Source organism: Hipposideros armiger, unplaced genomic scaffold (genome assembly GCF_001890085.2).
Source record: "Hipposideros armiger isolate ML-2016 unplaced genomic scaffold, ASM189008v1 scaffold_64, whole genome shotgun sequence".
NCBI classification, from domain to species: domain Eukaryota; kingdom Metazoa; phylum Chordata; class Mammalia; order Chiroptera; family Hipposideridae; genus Hipposideros; species Hipposideros armiger.
The window spans coordinates 943,949-961,200 of NW_017731414.1; the positions used below are offsets into that span (position 1 = coordinate 943,949).

The 17,252-nt window shown below is 48.9% G+C and overlaps 1 protein-coding gene across 15 annotated transcripts in view; it reads left to right on the top strand.

The window, feature by feature from the left end:
• MYO9B (myosin IXB) overlaps positions 1 to 17,252 on the top strand; it is a 78,651-nt gene that overhangs the window by 36,203 nt on the left and 25,196 nt on the right. For 10 of the 15 annotated variants that reach the window (XM_019641941.1, XM_019641946.1, XM_019641948.1 and 7 more), the window contains exons 2-13: positions 1,203 to 1,297; positions 6,121 to 6,183; positions 6,734 to 6,833; positions 7,092 to 7,192; positions 8,695 to 8,824; positions 10,013 to 10,102; positions 11,510 to 11,626; positions 11,931 to 12,065; positions 13,152 to 13,273; positions 15,103 to 15,244; positions 15,697 to 15,901; positions 16,431 to 16,512. In XM_019641941.1, coding sequence (XP_019497486.1) covers positions 1,203 to 1,297; positions 6,121 to 6,183; positions 6,734 to 6,833; positions 7,092 to 7,192; positions 8,695 to 8,824; positions 10,013 to 10,102; positions 11,510 to 11,626; positions 11,931 to 12,065; positions 13,152 to 13,273; positions 15,103 to 15,244; positions 15,697 to 15,901; positions 16,431 to 16,512 — 1,382 coding nt within the window. The remainder of the gene's footprint in view (positions 1 to 1,202; positions 1,298 to 6,120; positions 6,184 to 6,733; positions 6,834 to 7,091; positions 7,193 to 8,694; positions 8,825 to 10,012; positions 10,103 to 11,509; positions 11,627 to 11,930; positions 12,066 to 13,151; positions 13,274 to 15,102; positions 15,245 to 15,696; positions 15,902 to 16,430; positions 16,513 to 17,252) is intronic. The other 5 variants (XM_019641942.1, XM_019641947.1, XM_019641950.1 and 2 more) reach the window with 1 other exon arrangement.

The window sequence follows — 17,252 nt, forward strand, 5'->3', positions numbered from 1 at the left end:
GATAGGAAGTGTTCTCTGTCATAATCTGGGTGGTGGTCACGTGGAGGGTCCCAGGAGGAACCCTGCCATGTTGCAGACTCCATGAACTATGCAGACTTTCCTTTTCATATTGGGAATGAAGCCCCGATTCACGCCACAACTCAGGTGAACTCCAAAAACATCAAGCTGTGTGAAAGCATCCAGACGCCAAAAGACCACATAGTTAGCGTATGCCCCCACTTATGCGAAATGGCCAGAACAGGCAAATCTGTGGAGACAGAAAGCAAATTAATGGTTGCCAGAGGCTGGGCGGGGGAGAGGGGGAGGATGGGGAGTGACTGCTGATGGGACCGGGGTCTCCTTCTGGGGCGGTGGAAATGTTCCGGAACTAGATAGAGGTGGTGGTTGCACAACATTGTGAATGTACTAAATGCCACTGAATTGTTCACTTTAAAATGGTTAGTTTTATGTTGCACCAATTTTATCCCAATTAGAAAAAATAATTTGCTGTGAACTGCTTGTCATCCCACCGAATTGCATGATCCCTCCAGGGTGGGACCTGCTCCCTCACACCCAGTCTGGTGCCCTCCTGGAGGCTGGAGCTCATATCAGCCCAGGACCTGGCAAATTCCTTCTGGAAGGAGCCAGATAGTAAATATTTTCAGCTTTGCAAGCCAGACGGCCTGTCACAGTCACTCTGCCTTCGCAGCACAGAAGCAGCCGTAGACGATCTGTAAATGAACAGGCCTGGCTGTGTGCCAGGGAAACCTCATTTATGGACACAGACGTGAATAGAATTTTCACATGTCAGGAAATATTACTCTTCTTTGAGTTTTTGGGGTTTTTTTAAGTCATTTACAAATGCAAAAACCACTGTTGGCTCATAGGCAGTACAAAAACATGCAGCAGACTGGATTCGGCCCACGGGCCGAAGTTTGCTATCTGAGCAATTATACACTAGGAAACAATTCTGATGACTTCCATTTTTAATGTCTGAGACTTAAAACTGGAGCCCCTCCCACAACCCAAACACAGATAAAGAGCAAGTATGTTGGAGCGCACCTGGACTGCACACCTTTCTGTTCTCCAGTTGTTACCTGGGCCGCTGAGTGACTTCCAGCACGAGTGTCCGTGATGCCCAGAGGAAGCGCCAAGGCTCCAGGTTGAGGCCTGTAGAAATTTCATCCTCACCATCTGAAAACCTATTTCTGTTTTCCTTTCAGGCTTTTGGGAATGCCAAAACAGCCCACAACAACAATTCCAGCCGATTTGGGAAATTCATCCAGGTCAACTACCTGGAGAGTGGCATCGTGAGAGGGTGAGTTGGCAGCTGCCCACGCTGTGCACTCCAGCTTTTAGTCCAGCTTTAGTGGGTGGGTGGGTGGATGGAAGAATGGATGGATAGTTGGATGGGTCAGGGGATCGATGGATGGATAGATGGATGATGGGTAGATGGGTGAGTAGGTAAGTGATAACTGGATTGTGAAGTTGGTTGCCTGGTAGAAGTTAAACAGACCAACATTTTGTGCCTGAAATGGGAATTTCTTAGGTGCAAGCACAATTACTGCAACTAAATGTAACATTGAAATTGTTTTTATTTGCACACTGGGCAGTATTTACACTTAGGAAAGTATCTAGAAGCTTTGTGCAATGAATTAATGTTATAAGGCATTATCTACTTTGTCATAATTTTTAAACCATAACATGCCGTATTCCCCCATGTATAAGACACACCCTTTTACGAAAAATTTGGGGTCTAAAAACTGGGTGCGTCTTATACAGTGGTTGTAGATCGTTGTCAAGCCATTTAAGAAGTGTGGCATTTCAAATGCCATAGATGGAACTGAGGATAAAGCAATATATGAACTGATTCGTCATCAGACACAGATGAGGACAAGCTAATGGTTGGGAGGTTTGACAGTGATGAGGAGTTGTATGAATTTTATGATGAATAAAACTTGAGTTCAATAACTTTATGTAATACATTTTTTTTTTCAAATTTCGGGCCCAAAAATTAAGGTGCGTCTTATACATGGGAGCATCTCATACATGGGGAAATACGGTAACTTCAGAATTCAGTTCTGTAGGATTTTTTTTCTTTAAAAAATGTATATTCTGTGTAGTTTCAATTGGTTAAAAAAATGTAATTGTGATTTAATAATGCGTAGTGTTTTGGGAGATATAGATATACATGCAAAGAAAGTCTTATAAGCCACTAAAACTATTTCAAAGTAAAAGGGAAAAAGGCATTTTGGCAAAATCCATTGCCTGGTTACTCAAATCCTGCTCCCTCCACAATCTGGTGTGAGAGTCGTCAGTGGCAGTGGAATTTGTAAAGGTTTCAGGTGATGATCTGAGCAGCAGGGTGAGAAGCCCTAAATGTCAGAGGTGGACAGACCTGAGCAACAGACTCCTAGAGGCTGAGAGAAGGCAGTAGCATTTCAGGAAGGAAGAGGGCCTCGAGTGTGATGGGGACTGCGGAGTAATTCTAAACCATCTAGGTTCTCCTGTCCATCTAATGATTGTTCCAGTTGACAGTTCATATTCAGAACGTGAGCAGGAATGTTGTTTGCATGAATCCTTTGGCCTCAGGCTTCCCTTGTTCCTGCTGCCCAGGCTTGATGGGCAGTGGTGTGGGTAAGAGGCCCTCCGTAAATGGACTACTCCAGCCCCTAAGTCCTCCCAGTTGCTCAGAAGCTGGTGATTCTCCTCACGGCCTGAGCCCTCCCTCCAGGCCATCCAATGGCCCCTCCCCAGGCACTGCTGGGCCCCAGCTTGGCACCTGTGTGGGCACCACCACCCACCCTCAGGGTATGCCACCCATGGTTAATCAGAGACACCTGGAGCCACCCACCTGTCCCCACCTGTCCTGCAGGCCTCGGCCTCTTCTCTACAAACACCCTTACCCCTTATTTAAAAACATTTTTTTTTCCCCACGGGTTCAGTAGGAGATGCCCAGAATATCTGACTGGGCAGACAACGCAGAAATGTACTATTTCTGTAGTTCCAGGGCCTCTCTTGTGAAGAGCAGAGATGCCAAGAGGCTGCTTCACGTTTTCCCCGGGCTGGCTCTGCAGGCCAGACAGACACCAGAGCCTTTGCTCCCGGTGGGCACTGAACCCTCCTCCTTCCCCAGCTCTCTCCTTCCCGACTTGGTGTCCTAGGACTGCTGAAACAAAGCAGCACACACCGGGTAAATTCAACCACCAGGAATGGCTTCTCTCCCAGTTCTGGAGTCCAGAAGTCCGAAACCAAGGTGTTGGCAGGGTCACAGTCCCTCCAGACGCTCTAGGGCAGGATCCTTCCTGGCCTCTTCCAGCTTCCGGTGGTCTCAGGCATTCCCTCTTCTATCTTTTAGGACACTTGTCATTGGATTTACTACCTATCTAGATAATCCGAGGTGATCTCATCTTGAGATCCTTCACATAATTATATCTGCAAAGACTCTTTTTCCAAATAAAGTTCCAGTCACAGGTTTCAGGTAGACATATCTTCTGGGGGCCACTTTCAACCCAGTACACCAGCAAGGACTGGCTCGCAGCCAAATAGATGCCCGTGAAGCTCAGGGCCAGTGGCCCTGTGTGGCCAGATCTCATAGACCAGCTTTTGAGAATCCTATCTGTGGCCTTGAATTCAGGAAAGAAAGTCCCCCGCCTTGGCCCATGACCATGGCCTGCCCACGCTCCAACGAGAGAGGTGTACTTCCTGTCCAGGGAGCAGCTACAGCCTGCTCACAAGGAGCAGACCCAGACCTGGTTCTGCTTTTGGGCAGGTGACACTTCTCGATGCTGTTTCCTGCTGAGGCCAAGGGTCAAGGGCAGTCTAAACCTTCCCCCAGTTCCCCAATTTGCAAGGCCTGGTCTTCCTGTAGATTCAAGGGCTCCATACCAGGGGATCCCTGGCCCCCTACTAACCCTCATAGGGGCCTGTGCCTCCAAGATGATTGGAAAAGGAAAGGGGCTGTCCATCAGTGAGATGGTAGTTCTGGGCTGGCAAGGGGTTGCTGTCTGTTCCCATATGTTGACACAGCCTAGGGAATCAGCCACAGTCTGAAATTCCAACAGGAGTCTAATTCGAGATGCAGCCTCCCTCCCCAGGAAAACAAATTGCTGCTAGCTAAAATAGTTATTAGAGGGGTAGGAATAGAAGAAAACACGGGTTTGAAAGAAGGGAGGACGCAGGTGGAGCCCTTGGGAACCCACTTGTGCATGGTATGTGTGGATGTCCTATGCATACACACATATGCAGACAGAACTGCATATGTGTATATGCAGTCTAAGACTGCAGACAGAACACTGCCATCCTGGAGAGACAGGCAAGTAGGATACAGCAAGTCCTGGACCAGGGGCCCACCCCTGCCACCCCTTAGGCACCAGCTGCCTCTCCTGTAAAATAGGACAGACTCAGATGAGATTGGCCTGCCAACCCGCCCAGCTCCCACACTTGGTGATAAGTGGGAGCAGGGCCCATGCCAGGCTCAGGTCCCCGTCGGGCCACCTCCCATCTGTGGAGTCCCCAGCAGTGTGTGACCGCTCCAATTTTAGTACCTCATCTATTAACAAGAACCATAGTGCCCACCCCAGAGGGATGGGAGGATTCAGGGTGTTAAATCCTACGAAACAGTGCCTAGAACACTTGCCATCACTACTATTAGTGCTGATAGTGTAGCTATAGCAGTACCTGGTACCTGCCCCAGCGCCCGTACAGCCTCATGGACCCATGTCCATCAACTGACGAACGGATAAACAAAATGTGGTGTGTCCATATATGTGGAATATTATGCAGCCATAAAACAGAATGAAGTTCTGATCCGTGCTACAGCATGGCTCAACCTCAGAATCACTGGGCTGAGTGAAAGAAGGCAGACACAGTATGCATACAGAATGATTCTATTTCTTTAAAATTCTAGAAAATCCAAACTAATCTAAAATGGGGCTGATAGTGGCTGTTTGGGTGTGGCGAGGAATGACACAGGGCCCAAGGAAGCTTTTCAGGGTGATGGATGTGTTCACTATCCTGATTGTGGTGGGTTCATAGATGTTTGCATGTGTCACAACTCATCAGATCGCACACTTTAAGTTTATTGTGCATCAATTGCACCTAATAAAGCTGTTTTTAAAAATATGGATTATGAGGGGCCGGCCGAGTGGCACATTGGTTAAGAGCTGGCTTGGGACGCCAGAGGGCCCCGGTTCAGATCCCACATATGAGGGCCAGTGACACTGCCCTCCACAGCTAAGATGCTGAACAACAGCTCAACCTGGAGCTGGGCTGCCATGAGTCGCCGGCGACAGCGTAGGCTGCAACCACTGCTGCAGTGGGTTGCCATGGGCTACCGTGTGTAGCCAGCAGCCAGCGTGAGCAGCCAGCAGCCACAGTGAGCAGCCGTCCAGAAGCCGGCGACTGATCTGCCTCACCCGGGAAGAGCGCAATGATGGTGCCAACTTGGGCCAGTGAAGCAACGTCCTCCACAACTACACTGAAGAACAAAACGACAGCAACTTGTCTGTTCCCCTTCCCCCAATTCCCCAGCACTGTTCCCATCCCCCAATTCCCCAATATAAATAAATAAATAATAAAATAAAATAAATAAAAATATGGATTATCAGAGGATCCAGTTAAAACAATTCACATTGCATGCTTTATGTGCAGTTTATCATATATCAAAAATCAATAAAGCTGTAAAAAGAATAGAAAAATTAATCTGTTGTTATCTGATATTCATTAGATTGTCAATTGGAGAAACATTTAATTGCTGAGGAGGTGGTGGGAGCAGGGGGAGACCTTTCTATATCTTGATGAACACGTGGGTACAATTGCTCCAGTTCCCGCCACCTGGGCTTCTGTGCAGTGGTCAGCCCAAATCTGGCCTGCGGAGCAGAAGTGGCCAACCCAGTTTCCTTATTGTTTTATAGATGGTAGTCACAGGGCGAGGCAACATTTAGGGTGATGGTGTGTATGACACTTGGAATGATTGTATTTTCGACATTTAGAGTGATTATATCTGTGTACCTGTATGCACCGTGTGTTTAAGAAAGTTAACCCACAACTGACTTTACCATGGTAACAAATTACTCTAGTTCTTTAAGGAAACAGTATTAAAATGTAATGTTTTATCCCTTCTTTTTTCTTTAATGACAGAGCTGTTGTTGAAAAGTACCTGCTTGAAAAGTCTCGCCTGGTGTCTCAGGAGAAGGATGAGAGGTAGGAGGAAATACCCTCGGTGAGCCGCCACGTCTGCCTTCCCTACGGAGGAAAGAAGCAGACACCCTGAGAGAGGGGAGCTCTCCCAGGCAGCCATGGCACAGCACTCCTGGGAGCAGGACGTCACCCCAAGTTTTGTGCTCATACCTCTGAAGTCGCCATTTTGTGCTTATTTTTGTACATCCCTGAGGCTTTTTTCTGGAGTTGGTGCTCAGATTTCTGCCAAAATGTGGTTAGATTATAGGCATCTCTGATTGACCAGTGAGTGAGACATATATCCACCGGCCACCCCACCCCCTGAGAAACCTGACTGGAAATCTGACTGGAGAAGCCCGTGCTTTTTTTTGCTTTTTTTTTTTTTGCAGTGGGGTGGGGAGAGAGAGGAAGGTTTAAGCCTTAATAAGAATTGACTTATTGTCTCAAATTTGTACATACTTGAGTTGCTTTTTCCTCTCTGGTGTGGTCTCCAAAGTAGTATTAGTAGTGGTTTGAAGAGTAGCTGTTGTTTGGCCTCCAAAAATGACTTTTTTTCCCTAATTTTGACTCACAGGAATTACCACGTGTTTTATTATTTGTTACTTGGCGTCAGCAAGGAAGAGCGACAAGAATTTCAGCTCAAGCAGCCTGAAGATTATTTCTACCTCAACCAGGTAAACAGCCCAGCCGGCCACAAATGCCACCTCTGTTCCCCTCGGGCTGTTTACGTGCTGCCGGAGGTCAGAGGCCGTCTGCCTTGGCTCTCTCCGGCCCCAGACCAGCTCCAGAGAGGCCCAGAGGAGGAAGCATAAAGGATCCCATTCATTCCCCGTGTCCTGAGCCCTGCCCCACCGGCTCCAGCCAAAATCATTCTCACATGCCACCCTCACTGGCCCAGAAATACCCAGAGTGTTGCTGACTTTGTTTTTCAGCATAACTTGAAGATTGAAGACGGAGAAGATCTGAAGCATGACTTTGAAAGACTCAAGCAGGCCATGGAGATGGTGGGCTTCCTCCCTGCCACCAAGAAGCAGTAAGTGGGCTAGCCAGCCATCCTGCCATCTCCCATATGGGCACCCTCAGATCTTACTGGTCACTCTCTGAGCTCTGACCAACACCCCAGTAAGAGCTTCACTAAGGAGGGTGGCCCAGTGACAATAAACATATGGAAAGGGACTCTCATCATCAGTCATTGGGAGATGCCAATTAAAACCACAGGGGCTTTTGCCCAACAATGTTATTTACCTAACATATGGAACTGAACACTCAAAAATGGTTAAGATGGTACATTTTATATGATGCGTATTTTTCCACCATTGAAATTTTTTTAATTTTTGAAAACCACACCTGCCTGGACAGCCAATATATCCAGCAGGAACACCTGCACCCTGCTGGGAGGGTACAAATCAAGCCAACCACTTGGGAAAACCATGTGGTTGTTTCCACTACAGCTGTGTGTACACAACAAAACACACACATTTGCTCACCCAGAGACATGCATACAAATGCATACAGCAGCCTCCTTTATAACAGACCCAAAGCCTGAAAATACCCCCAGATGCCCACCAACAGGAGATTAAATAAATAAACAAGAGATTAAATAAATAAACAAATGGCAGCCTATCACGCAGGGATCAGCAAACTTTTCGGAGAGGGCCAAATAGTAAATATTTTCAACTTCGTGGTCCGTAGAGTCTCTGTTACATGTTCTTCTCTGCGTTTCATTTTGCTTTTTAATGACCCTTTAAAAACTTAACCAAAACTTAGTTCAGGGGCCGTACAGAACTACTCCACACACAGCAACGGCTCTCATGGGTGGGTTAGGGAGGGTTCTGCCTTGTCTGAAGACATTTTTGGTTGTCACACTGCATGTGTGTGGGAGGCGAGGTGAGTGGAGGCCAGGGATGCTGTTCAACATCACACAGTGCCCAGGACACCCCCCACCCCAGACCCCAGCAAAGAATAATCCAGCCCAAGGTTGCCGGCAGTCCTGTTGCTGAGATATACTTGTCTGTAGCATTGAGAATGAACAAACCAAGTTTGTGGGCAGTAACACATCCCAAGTATTCAGTGACAGGCCAAATACAAGTACATATAATTTCATGGTCATCAAGTTCACGGACAGTGTTAGACATCAGGATAGCAGTTCCTCTGTAGGACTGGGTGGTTCCATGGCTTGGAATGTCCTATTCCTTGGTCTGAGTGCTAGTTAACAGGATCTGTACCTTTTGTGACAATTTGTCTCTGCACTTAGGAATTGTGTGGTTTTTTACGTGTGCTTGTTATGGTCTATAAAAAGAATTTTTTTAAAAAATTAAGCCCCTCCCTTCCCCTTCCCAAAAATAAAATAGAGCTATCTGGCTATCGGGTCATATTCCACAGAGAGAGTCCCCAACAGAGGGATTCGACCTTCTTCAAATGTCATGTGTTCTGACTAGAATTTAATGGTATTATGAATTCAGCCTAGTTGTCTGGAAGCTTTTGTCGTCTCACAATTGTGGGACCACTCCAACTGAGGCTCCTTTTCTCTCCCAGAATTTTTTCTGTCCTCTCGGCCATCCTGTACCTGGGCAACGTCACATACAAGAAGAGAGCCACGGGCCGAGATGAAGGTCTGGAGGTTGGGCCCCCCGAGGTGCTGGACACGCTGTCACAGCTCCTGAAGGTAACACTTCCTGTCCTCAGCGGCCATGGCGCACACCAGGCCGGCTCAGGGCCTATGGCTGCAGAGGACCCAGCACTTCCTGCATTGGCCAAGCTTCTGTAAACTGGGGCCTGCGCCTGCTTCCTCCCCACCATCTCTGCTACATCCCTTCCTCATTTCTGAGGGACTGCCTCCTAGGCAGGGACACCTCCCATTTCAGCCCCTCATGGGAAGGCTCTTTAAAACCACAGTTTGATCAGAGAGGTCATTCTCTCATTGCACCTGCTATCCCCTTGTCCACTAGTTCTCAACCCCAGGGGCAATGTCTGGAAGCATTTTTGGTTGTCACAACTTGAGGGGCTACTAGCATCTAGTGGGTGGAGGCCAGGGATGTTGCTTGACATCATATAGTGCATAGGACAACCCGCCACAGCAAAGAATGACCTAGCCCCAAATTTCAGTGGTGCTAAGGCTGAGAAGCCCTGCCCTATCTTTCTGTTTTCTAAGCATGCATTGCATCTGTGGCTGTTCTTTTTTTTTTTTCTTTAATTGGGGAACAGTGTGTTTCTCCAGGACCCATCAGCTCCAAAACAAGGAATTGTTTCAATCCTGTTGTGGAGGGCGCAGCTCAGTAGCCCATGCGGAGATCAAACTGGCAACTTTGGTGTTGTGAGCACTGTGCTCTAACCAACCCAGCCAACTGGCCGCTCCCTATGGCTCTTCTTAAAGAAGGAGCCCCGGCTTCTGTTGTGTTCATGGGATGAGTGAGCACATCTGCTGGGAGATTAGGGCAGCTTCCCCTGCCCCTACTCCTGACTGCCACTAGCTTGTTTAGGGGGCTTGGCAGTCAGGAAGGACAAGCCCTTCACTGGCTCCTGCACACGGGCTGGAAACAGCTGTATATGCAGCTCACCAGGCAGCTTGTGGGCCTGAGGCCTGCAGTGACACCCAAGCCTGTGCAACCATACACCCCGGGCTGTCAGCCGTGGGCGTTGAGCAAGCCTGTGGGTGTGATCATTCTGAAATGCACTAAGCAGAGCAACATCACGGTTGGCAGCCCTGAGGGTGGGCTTTGGGCCCACTTCCTGGCATAGCCGCTGGGAGGTCCTCCTGCCTTCCTCGGGCTTCAGGCCTTGTCTCATTGACATCAGAACTCACTGGACAAGTTTGTAACCATTCCCCCCATCTCCCTCCTTTACCTTGAAACAGGTGAAGCGAGAAATCTTGGTGGAGGTTCTGACCAAAAGAAAAACGGTGACTGCCAATGACAAACTCATCCTTCCCTACAGCCTCAGCGAGGTGAGCACTGCCCTGGGTTTTCACAGGGTGCCAGGTCCCAAAACACGAGTGGAGGGAGGTCCTTTGGAAACAGCCAGCGTGGGTGGTCTTTTTCCTGCCCCAAAAGTGACAGAGGAAGACCCTGGTGGCGCCTCTGGTTCTCACATGAGCTCAGGCTCAGCACAAGCCAGCTTAGACAGCAAACGGCAGCTTAAGAGGCAGAACTTGGGCCACGTGTGTTCATCTCTTTGTTCCCGGCTGCTCCATGGGCATGCTGGTTCTCACCAGCAGAAGAAGTAAGAGCTGCAACACACAGGTCAAGTCTAGCCTATCACCTGCTTTTGTAAATAAAGTTTTATTGACATGCAGCCATACCTGTTCGTTTACATGCTGCTTTCCTGCTATAGCACAGAGCTGAGTAATTGCAACAGAGAGCATCTGGCCCGCAAAGCCGACAATATTGACTCTCTGGCCCTTTCCAGAAAAAGTTTGTCAATCTGGAGCTAGAGCCTGACCTTTACAACCACTATGTGGGTCCCTAAATCTTGATAAGGTGCCTCTCTGTGGCCTTTGCCCCAGTCTGTATGTTTGTGGTATGTTTTTCATGCGTTTTACATCTCAAGAGCAATGTGACTGCAGCTTGAAGCTTGGACAGCAGCAGGAAAGTACCTAGCCACTGGGGGATTTTTAGCTGTTGGTGGAAGCTGCTTGGGCATCTCAAACAGGCACCATGGACAGTCTGAGTCCCCAGAGGCAAAGGCACCTTGCAATGTTACATGAAAGTTGCTGAAGGACCCCTGAGGCCCCAGAAGCATGGCTGCCCCCCAGAGGTGCCATACTAAGTAAAAGACGTCAGGCCGGGGGCTGCATCCCTCATGCCTCCTTTTCCATGGCTTCCCGGGAAAGGCAGAACCAGAGGGATGTGTTCTGAATCTTGATTGTGGCTGAGTATGTTTTTACAATTTAGATCTGAGTACATAAAAAGAAAGAATTTCTTATATATAAACTAGATCTCCATAAGCCTTTTAAAAAATTGTTAAAGCCATTACTGCTTTTATGATTTTGGCTCCATGGTGCTTCCAGAATAGCAAGAGGCCTAGCTTTGAACGCAGCTCAGCCTCCTGGCTAATGTTCCCACGTGGGAAAGCGTGGTGCCCTCCCTGTGTTCCAATCTCATCAGTACCCAGTGGCTCTGAGAAGTGAGTTGGCACGTGAGAAAGACTTGGCTGAACCACTGGCCTCTGGGTCAGGGCTTTGTGGCTCATGCTTCGATGTGCAGGGGCATCCGAGCTGACGGGATGGAGTGCAACATGAGAAGGAGCATGGGTGTTTAAAGTCACTGCCTCGACTGCCCCTGTGTGCTGATCTCGGGGTGGTGCAGTGTGAGGGCTGCCTTGCCGAGGTGTGACACCCATTCTGTGCCCACAGGCCATCACTGCCCGCGACTCCATGGCCAAGTCTCTATACAGCGCCCTGTTCGACTGGATTGTGCTACGCATCAACCATGCCCTCCTCAATAAGAAAGACATGGAAGAGTCTGTCTCGGTGAGTGCCCCACCCCCACCTCACCTGCCAAGCTGGGCCAAGGGAGGCTGTGCCCTCGGTGCCACGCAGGTGGATGGCCTGTGACATCGGGAGCCAAGGCAGATGCAGCCAGTGTCAGGCAAGAGGCCAATGCTTCCCATCCCAGGACCCAACACAAAATGAAAACACGGGGCTCCTGTTCAAATATTACAGGTTCAAGGGCAGTGAAAGCAGAGCATTCAGCCAAGTGCAGGGGGCCCTCACGACCGAACAGGTGCTCCCACAGGCGGACCCACCATCACACCTGTTTTCTCTGTCTCCCCAGTGTTTGTCCATTGGGGTTCTTGACATCTTCGGGTTTGAGGACTTTGAGAGGAACAGTTTTGAACAGTTCTGCATCAACTATGCCAACGAGCAGCTCCAGTATTACTTCAATCAGCATATTTTCAAGCTAGAGCAGGTAAGGAAGTGCCATTATCACCCATCCAACCCAAGGGAGGACAAGACGAGCTAGAATCGGGATCTCCCTGGGGGTCCAGTTTGTCAGCAAACCTGCCTCAGAATTTTTCTCTGCAAAAAGGGTAAGTCCGGGAAAATCCCACCCAGCCCAGGGTGAGGCAAACTATCGGGGATGTTTTCAGCCACAGGTCAATTTTGCACCTTCTCTCTGCTCAAACATGAAAGTTCCTTAATGGGAGAGAAACAGAGTTTCCTTGTAAGGATTTGCTTCAGTCAATGATATTGATAATCTATATTATGTGTCTTTTCACTACTAAATACTACTAAATCTTTACTGACGTGTTACCCTTCACGTTGATGATTCTGACAGGAAAAAAAAACTGATGGGGTTATATAAATATTTAGCTGATTTTACTGTTATGTTTTCTGGCTGTTGTCAGTCCAAATTGAGTTATATGGGAAGAGCAAAATACATAGTGAATTGCAAAGATTTGGGTATATAGGGTTAAATTAAGTATATTATTAAGTTATCTTCACCTGTTTCTTTTCACATTCTAAAATTTGAAGTTATGTAGGTCACTTACATTATATAGCTATTATAGACATTGCAGTTCCAGAGCGGGGCCCAGGGGTCAAATCTGGCCCCTCTGCCTGTCTTTATAAATCTTTATTGGCACATGGACACACCCTTTTTTTTCCCCTTTTTTTTACATATCATCTGTGGCTGCTTTCAAGCTCCAGCAGCAGAATTGAGTAATTGTGACAGACACCACCTAGCTCTTAATGCCTAACATATTTACAGTCTGGCCCTTTATAGAGAAAGTTTGTTGACCCTTGGGTGACTTTAAGTATGAATTTAAATACCTTGCTGTGATAGATGCTTGAGAATGTTTCATGTTGCTAATAATTAACTTATATAATAATCTTATAATTAATGCACTTCTATTGATATAATACATATTCTGTTTGCGCATCTATATATAAATATGTGCATACATAAATGTAATATGTTTATATATAATGAGCTATGTAAACATTAACAGTCATGAAATAATGAATTTATTGGATATCCCCCCAAACCATGCAGGAGGAGTACCAGAGTGAAGGGATCGCGTGGCACAACATTGACTACACAGACAACATTGGCTGTATCCATCTGATCAGCAAGAAGCCCACCGGCCTCTTCTATCTGCTGGACGAAGAGAGCAAGTAAGTATGCACAGCCTGGTGCATCCACAAACCCGGGCACTTAGTCCGGTTCCGCAGCCCTCAGAGCCTTACCTAAAATGCAAACACCCTGAGAACTTGTCTGAGTTTCTCAGGCTCACTTGGCCACAAATCCTGCCCTCACATTTGCAAAATGTATGTACCATTCACCACGGACATATTAACACATGCAATAACTGAACTCTAAAACACACCCGCCCAGTTCTTAGGAAAGGATTGTGGGACCTGAGTCTAGAAACTGGGAACCTGGTTGGTGCATCTTTGCAAAGGTCAGCACATGGCATCAGGGGCCCAGACACCGGACTCTCTGCCAAGCCTGGCATCCGTTGCCCATAGGACACAGTGAAGGCTGGAAGGGTGCCTCGTGCTTGGTCACACACCTTAGTCACTAAAATCACAGTCACTAATTTTCACTTACTGAATTCATTCCCTGCAGCTGCTGTAATAAGTGACCACAAAGGGGGTGGCTTAAAACAACAGGAATTTATCCTCTCATGGTTCTGGAGGCCAGAAGTCCAAAATCAGCATCAGTGAAATCAGCGTCGGCAGCCACGCTCCCTCCAGAGGCTCTAGAGGAGGATCCTTTTTGCCCCTCCCAGCTTCTAGCAGCCCCAGGTGTCCTCGACTTGTGGCTGCATCACCCCAATCTCTGCCTCTCTGACCATATCACTGTCTCTTCTTCTGTCTGTCTCCATCTTCTTATAAAGACCCCAGTCATATTGCCCACCCTTGTGACCTCATTTTAACTTGACTACATCTACAAAGACCCACTTTCTAAATATGGCCACATTCATAGCTTTCAGGTATCAGGACACGTTTTTTTATTAACACCTCTTTATTGGGCCTTTGTGTGCTGCTGAGGCCCTTGTGAGACTGGGGTAATTAGGCTCGCCTCCTGCCTCACACCAAGTCCCCAAGTCCATCCAGGACGAGGATAAACAGGTCCATTCACACCAGAATCTAGGAAGAGAATTTTCAAACAAGAGAAAGGGCAGGGCATGAGGAAGGGCTAAATTGTCACTCCCAGGAAACTCCCAGAGCCGCATCTGGGGGAGGCGTGCAAGGCAGGGCCAGGCCCAGCAGTGTTGGAACTATCTTTGCTTAATATCTGGCCATTTTGATTCATCATGGATTTTTTTCCTACATTGATTTAGATTTTCTAAAGTAGTTCACTAAAATGTTATTTATCCTGATGATCACATGAGCAGGTCCCTCACTCTCCACACCCTTTCCCCGACAATGGAAATAATGTGCTTCGTAGCTGCAGGATCTCCCCCTTCGCCTCCACCCCCATTAAGCCGTGAGCATTGGGGATGCAGAGGCACGTTGCACTGCTGTGTTTGTGGCGAGGCTGGGCACAGGCAGGGTGTGCCAAAGCAGGCTGGCATATCCGTCCCGGGAGGTAGAACAGCCAGGTACAATTGGTGCCTTATTCTGCCCCTGCGCCCCTCCCTCTAACAGGGGAGCCCGGGCAAGACCCCCTCCAAGACACAGCATCCAGGTATAGACAGATCCAAAGTCAGAAGCCACCCCATCCTGGGATCATTCCTGGGAGCTGCCCATGGTGGGCCCAGATCCTAATCTCACCACTCTTCCCCGCACTGACCTCACACCTCAGCCCTGAATGCGTCCCTTCCCTCTTGGCCCCTTTATACCAGGTGGCAGGTTCCTGGCCCTCAGCCTCACCACCCAGAGCAGCCTAGCCTGAGCCCCGCTTGCCCACCTTGGCAGCGGAGGGCCTGCAACGTGCCATGCAGAGCAGGTGATCAGCGGCTGTTTATGCAGCTAACCATTTCGAACCCTCTTCCCAGCTTTCCCCACGCCACGAGCCAGACCCTGCTGGCCAAGTTCAAACAGCAGCACGAGGACAATAGGTACTTCCTTGGCACCCCAGTCATGGAGCCTGCGTTCATCATTCAGCACTTCGCAGGGAAGGTGAAATATCAGATCAAGGTATGCGTCAGGCCTGGGAGGCAGGAAAGGGATCACGTGGGTGACCTGGAAGCCCCTTCCCTCTGGCACTTGGTCAGTCCTTCCCCTTTATCAGTCATGCTGGGCGAGATGCCAGGGTGCTCGGACCCAGTCCTGAATCTCTGGCCCCAAATCTCCCACTCCGAATCCCTGGCCCCAAATTCCTGACCCTGAATCTCTCACTCTGAATCCCCAGCCCTGAATTCCCAACCCCGAATCTCCCACTCTGAATCCCTAGCCCCAAATTCCTGACCCCAAATCTCCCATTTGAAATCTCTGGCCCCAAATCCCTGGCCCCAAATCCCTAGCCCTGAATCACCAGCTCCACAGACAGGAACCACTCTCTTGTGGCAATGGGCCCTGTCCGCCACCAGCCCTTCCTGTGCTTGCACCAACGAGTGACACCCCCCACACACACACCTCTTTCCCACCAGGACTTCCGGGAGAAGAACATGGACTACATGCGGCCGGACATCGTGGCGCTTCTGCGGGGCAGTGACAGCTCCTACGTGCGGGAGCTCATCGGCATGGACCCGGTGGCCGTGTTCCGCTGGGCTGTGCTCCGGGCTGCCATCCGGGCCATGGCTGTGCTCCGGGAGGCTGGGCAACTGCGGGCTGAGAGGGCTGAGAAGGCTGCAGGTAGGGGCAGGGGGCGGGGGGCTTATCGAGAGGGGAAACACTCATAGTCCATTGTGAAGTGCACCTTTCAGTGGCATTCAGGACATTCCTAATGCTGTGTAACCACCACCTCTGCCAATTCCAGAACTCTCGTCGTCCCAAACAGAAACTCTACTAAGTGTATAATTTAACCTCGTTCCCCTTACAAGACAGGAAGTTGTGTCTGCGTTTGTCTGTGACAACCTGGGGTCCAGGTGGGCTAAGTGGCTCCCTTAGGGCCACTGGGCTTCGGACAACAGCCGTGGGCTCTGTTTTACGGCGGGCATCGATTAAAAGGAGGACCAAAAGGATAAGGCCTTTATGAGAAGTAGGACTAAATGGTGCTGTTTGGGTATCAGAAATTTCACAGTTCCCTGCTCTACCCGCATTTGAGTATCAGGCTGTTTTTTTAAGGTGGGTTAAGGCAGGAACACAGCCTCCTGGAAGAGACAAAGGCCTTCAAGCTGCAGGCAACCCTGAGCTGCCAACTCCATCTTATCTATGTCCCCAGCAGGTCTGGGCAGCCCTGGCGCCCGAAGTCACCTGGGAGAGCTGCAGAAAGGAGCTAGCACCCCATCGGAAAAGCTGTACCGGTGAGCAAGTCCTTGATTTGTCCCAATCGAAGCCGGTAGGCAGTAGCATTGTTTAAAACAGTGCCAGAAACCCCACACCCTGAACTCAAGTTGGGGTTGACCTTACACAGCAGCCACTTGAACCAAAAAGACCCAGAAGCAAACAACGTCTGGCTGCCACTTTTCTACACCCAGAAAGGCAGGACTCTCTTGGTGTATTATCTGCTTTAGGAAGATTTGGGGTGGCTCAGTTTACAAAGGATCCTTTTCACTGCTGGGGTGGGTGGAGCCAAGGGGCCTCTGGTCCTACAGAGTGACAGGCTTGATTTAAAAGCACTTCCCTCAGCCTGGGCCGGGATTCCCAAAAGCAGACCTGCTAAGATACTTTATTCACAGTCAGAAATACCAATACCCCCTTGTTGCACATGAGATGACATGGGATGTTTTGTGGCCACTTAGCAATGACTGAGGGCCCTCCACACACTCCAGTTTGTACTGAGTGTAAACGTGAGTGTGCACATGCTCCCAGGAAGGTGGGGTGGAAAAGGACAGATACCTGAGCAAGGACAAAGCCAGAGGAGGGACCTGTTGAGCCAGACAAGGCAGACTGGGTATGCTAGCAGTGGGGGCAGCATGTGCCAAGGCCCTGGGGGCAACCAAGTCCCTGACTTTTTTTTCTCAAGACTCATAAATCCCCAAAGAGCGAGTTACTAAATTTTCAAATATGAAAAAGTTATTTTATTTTTGTCGCCTTTGCAATA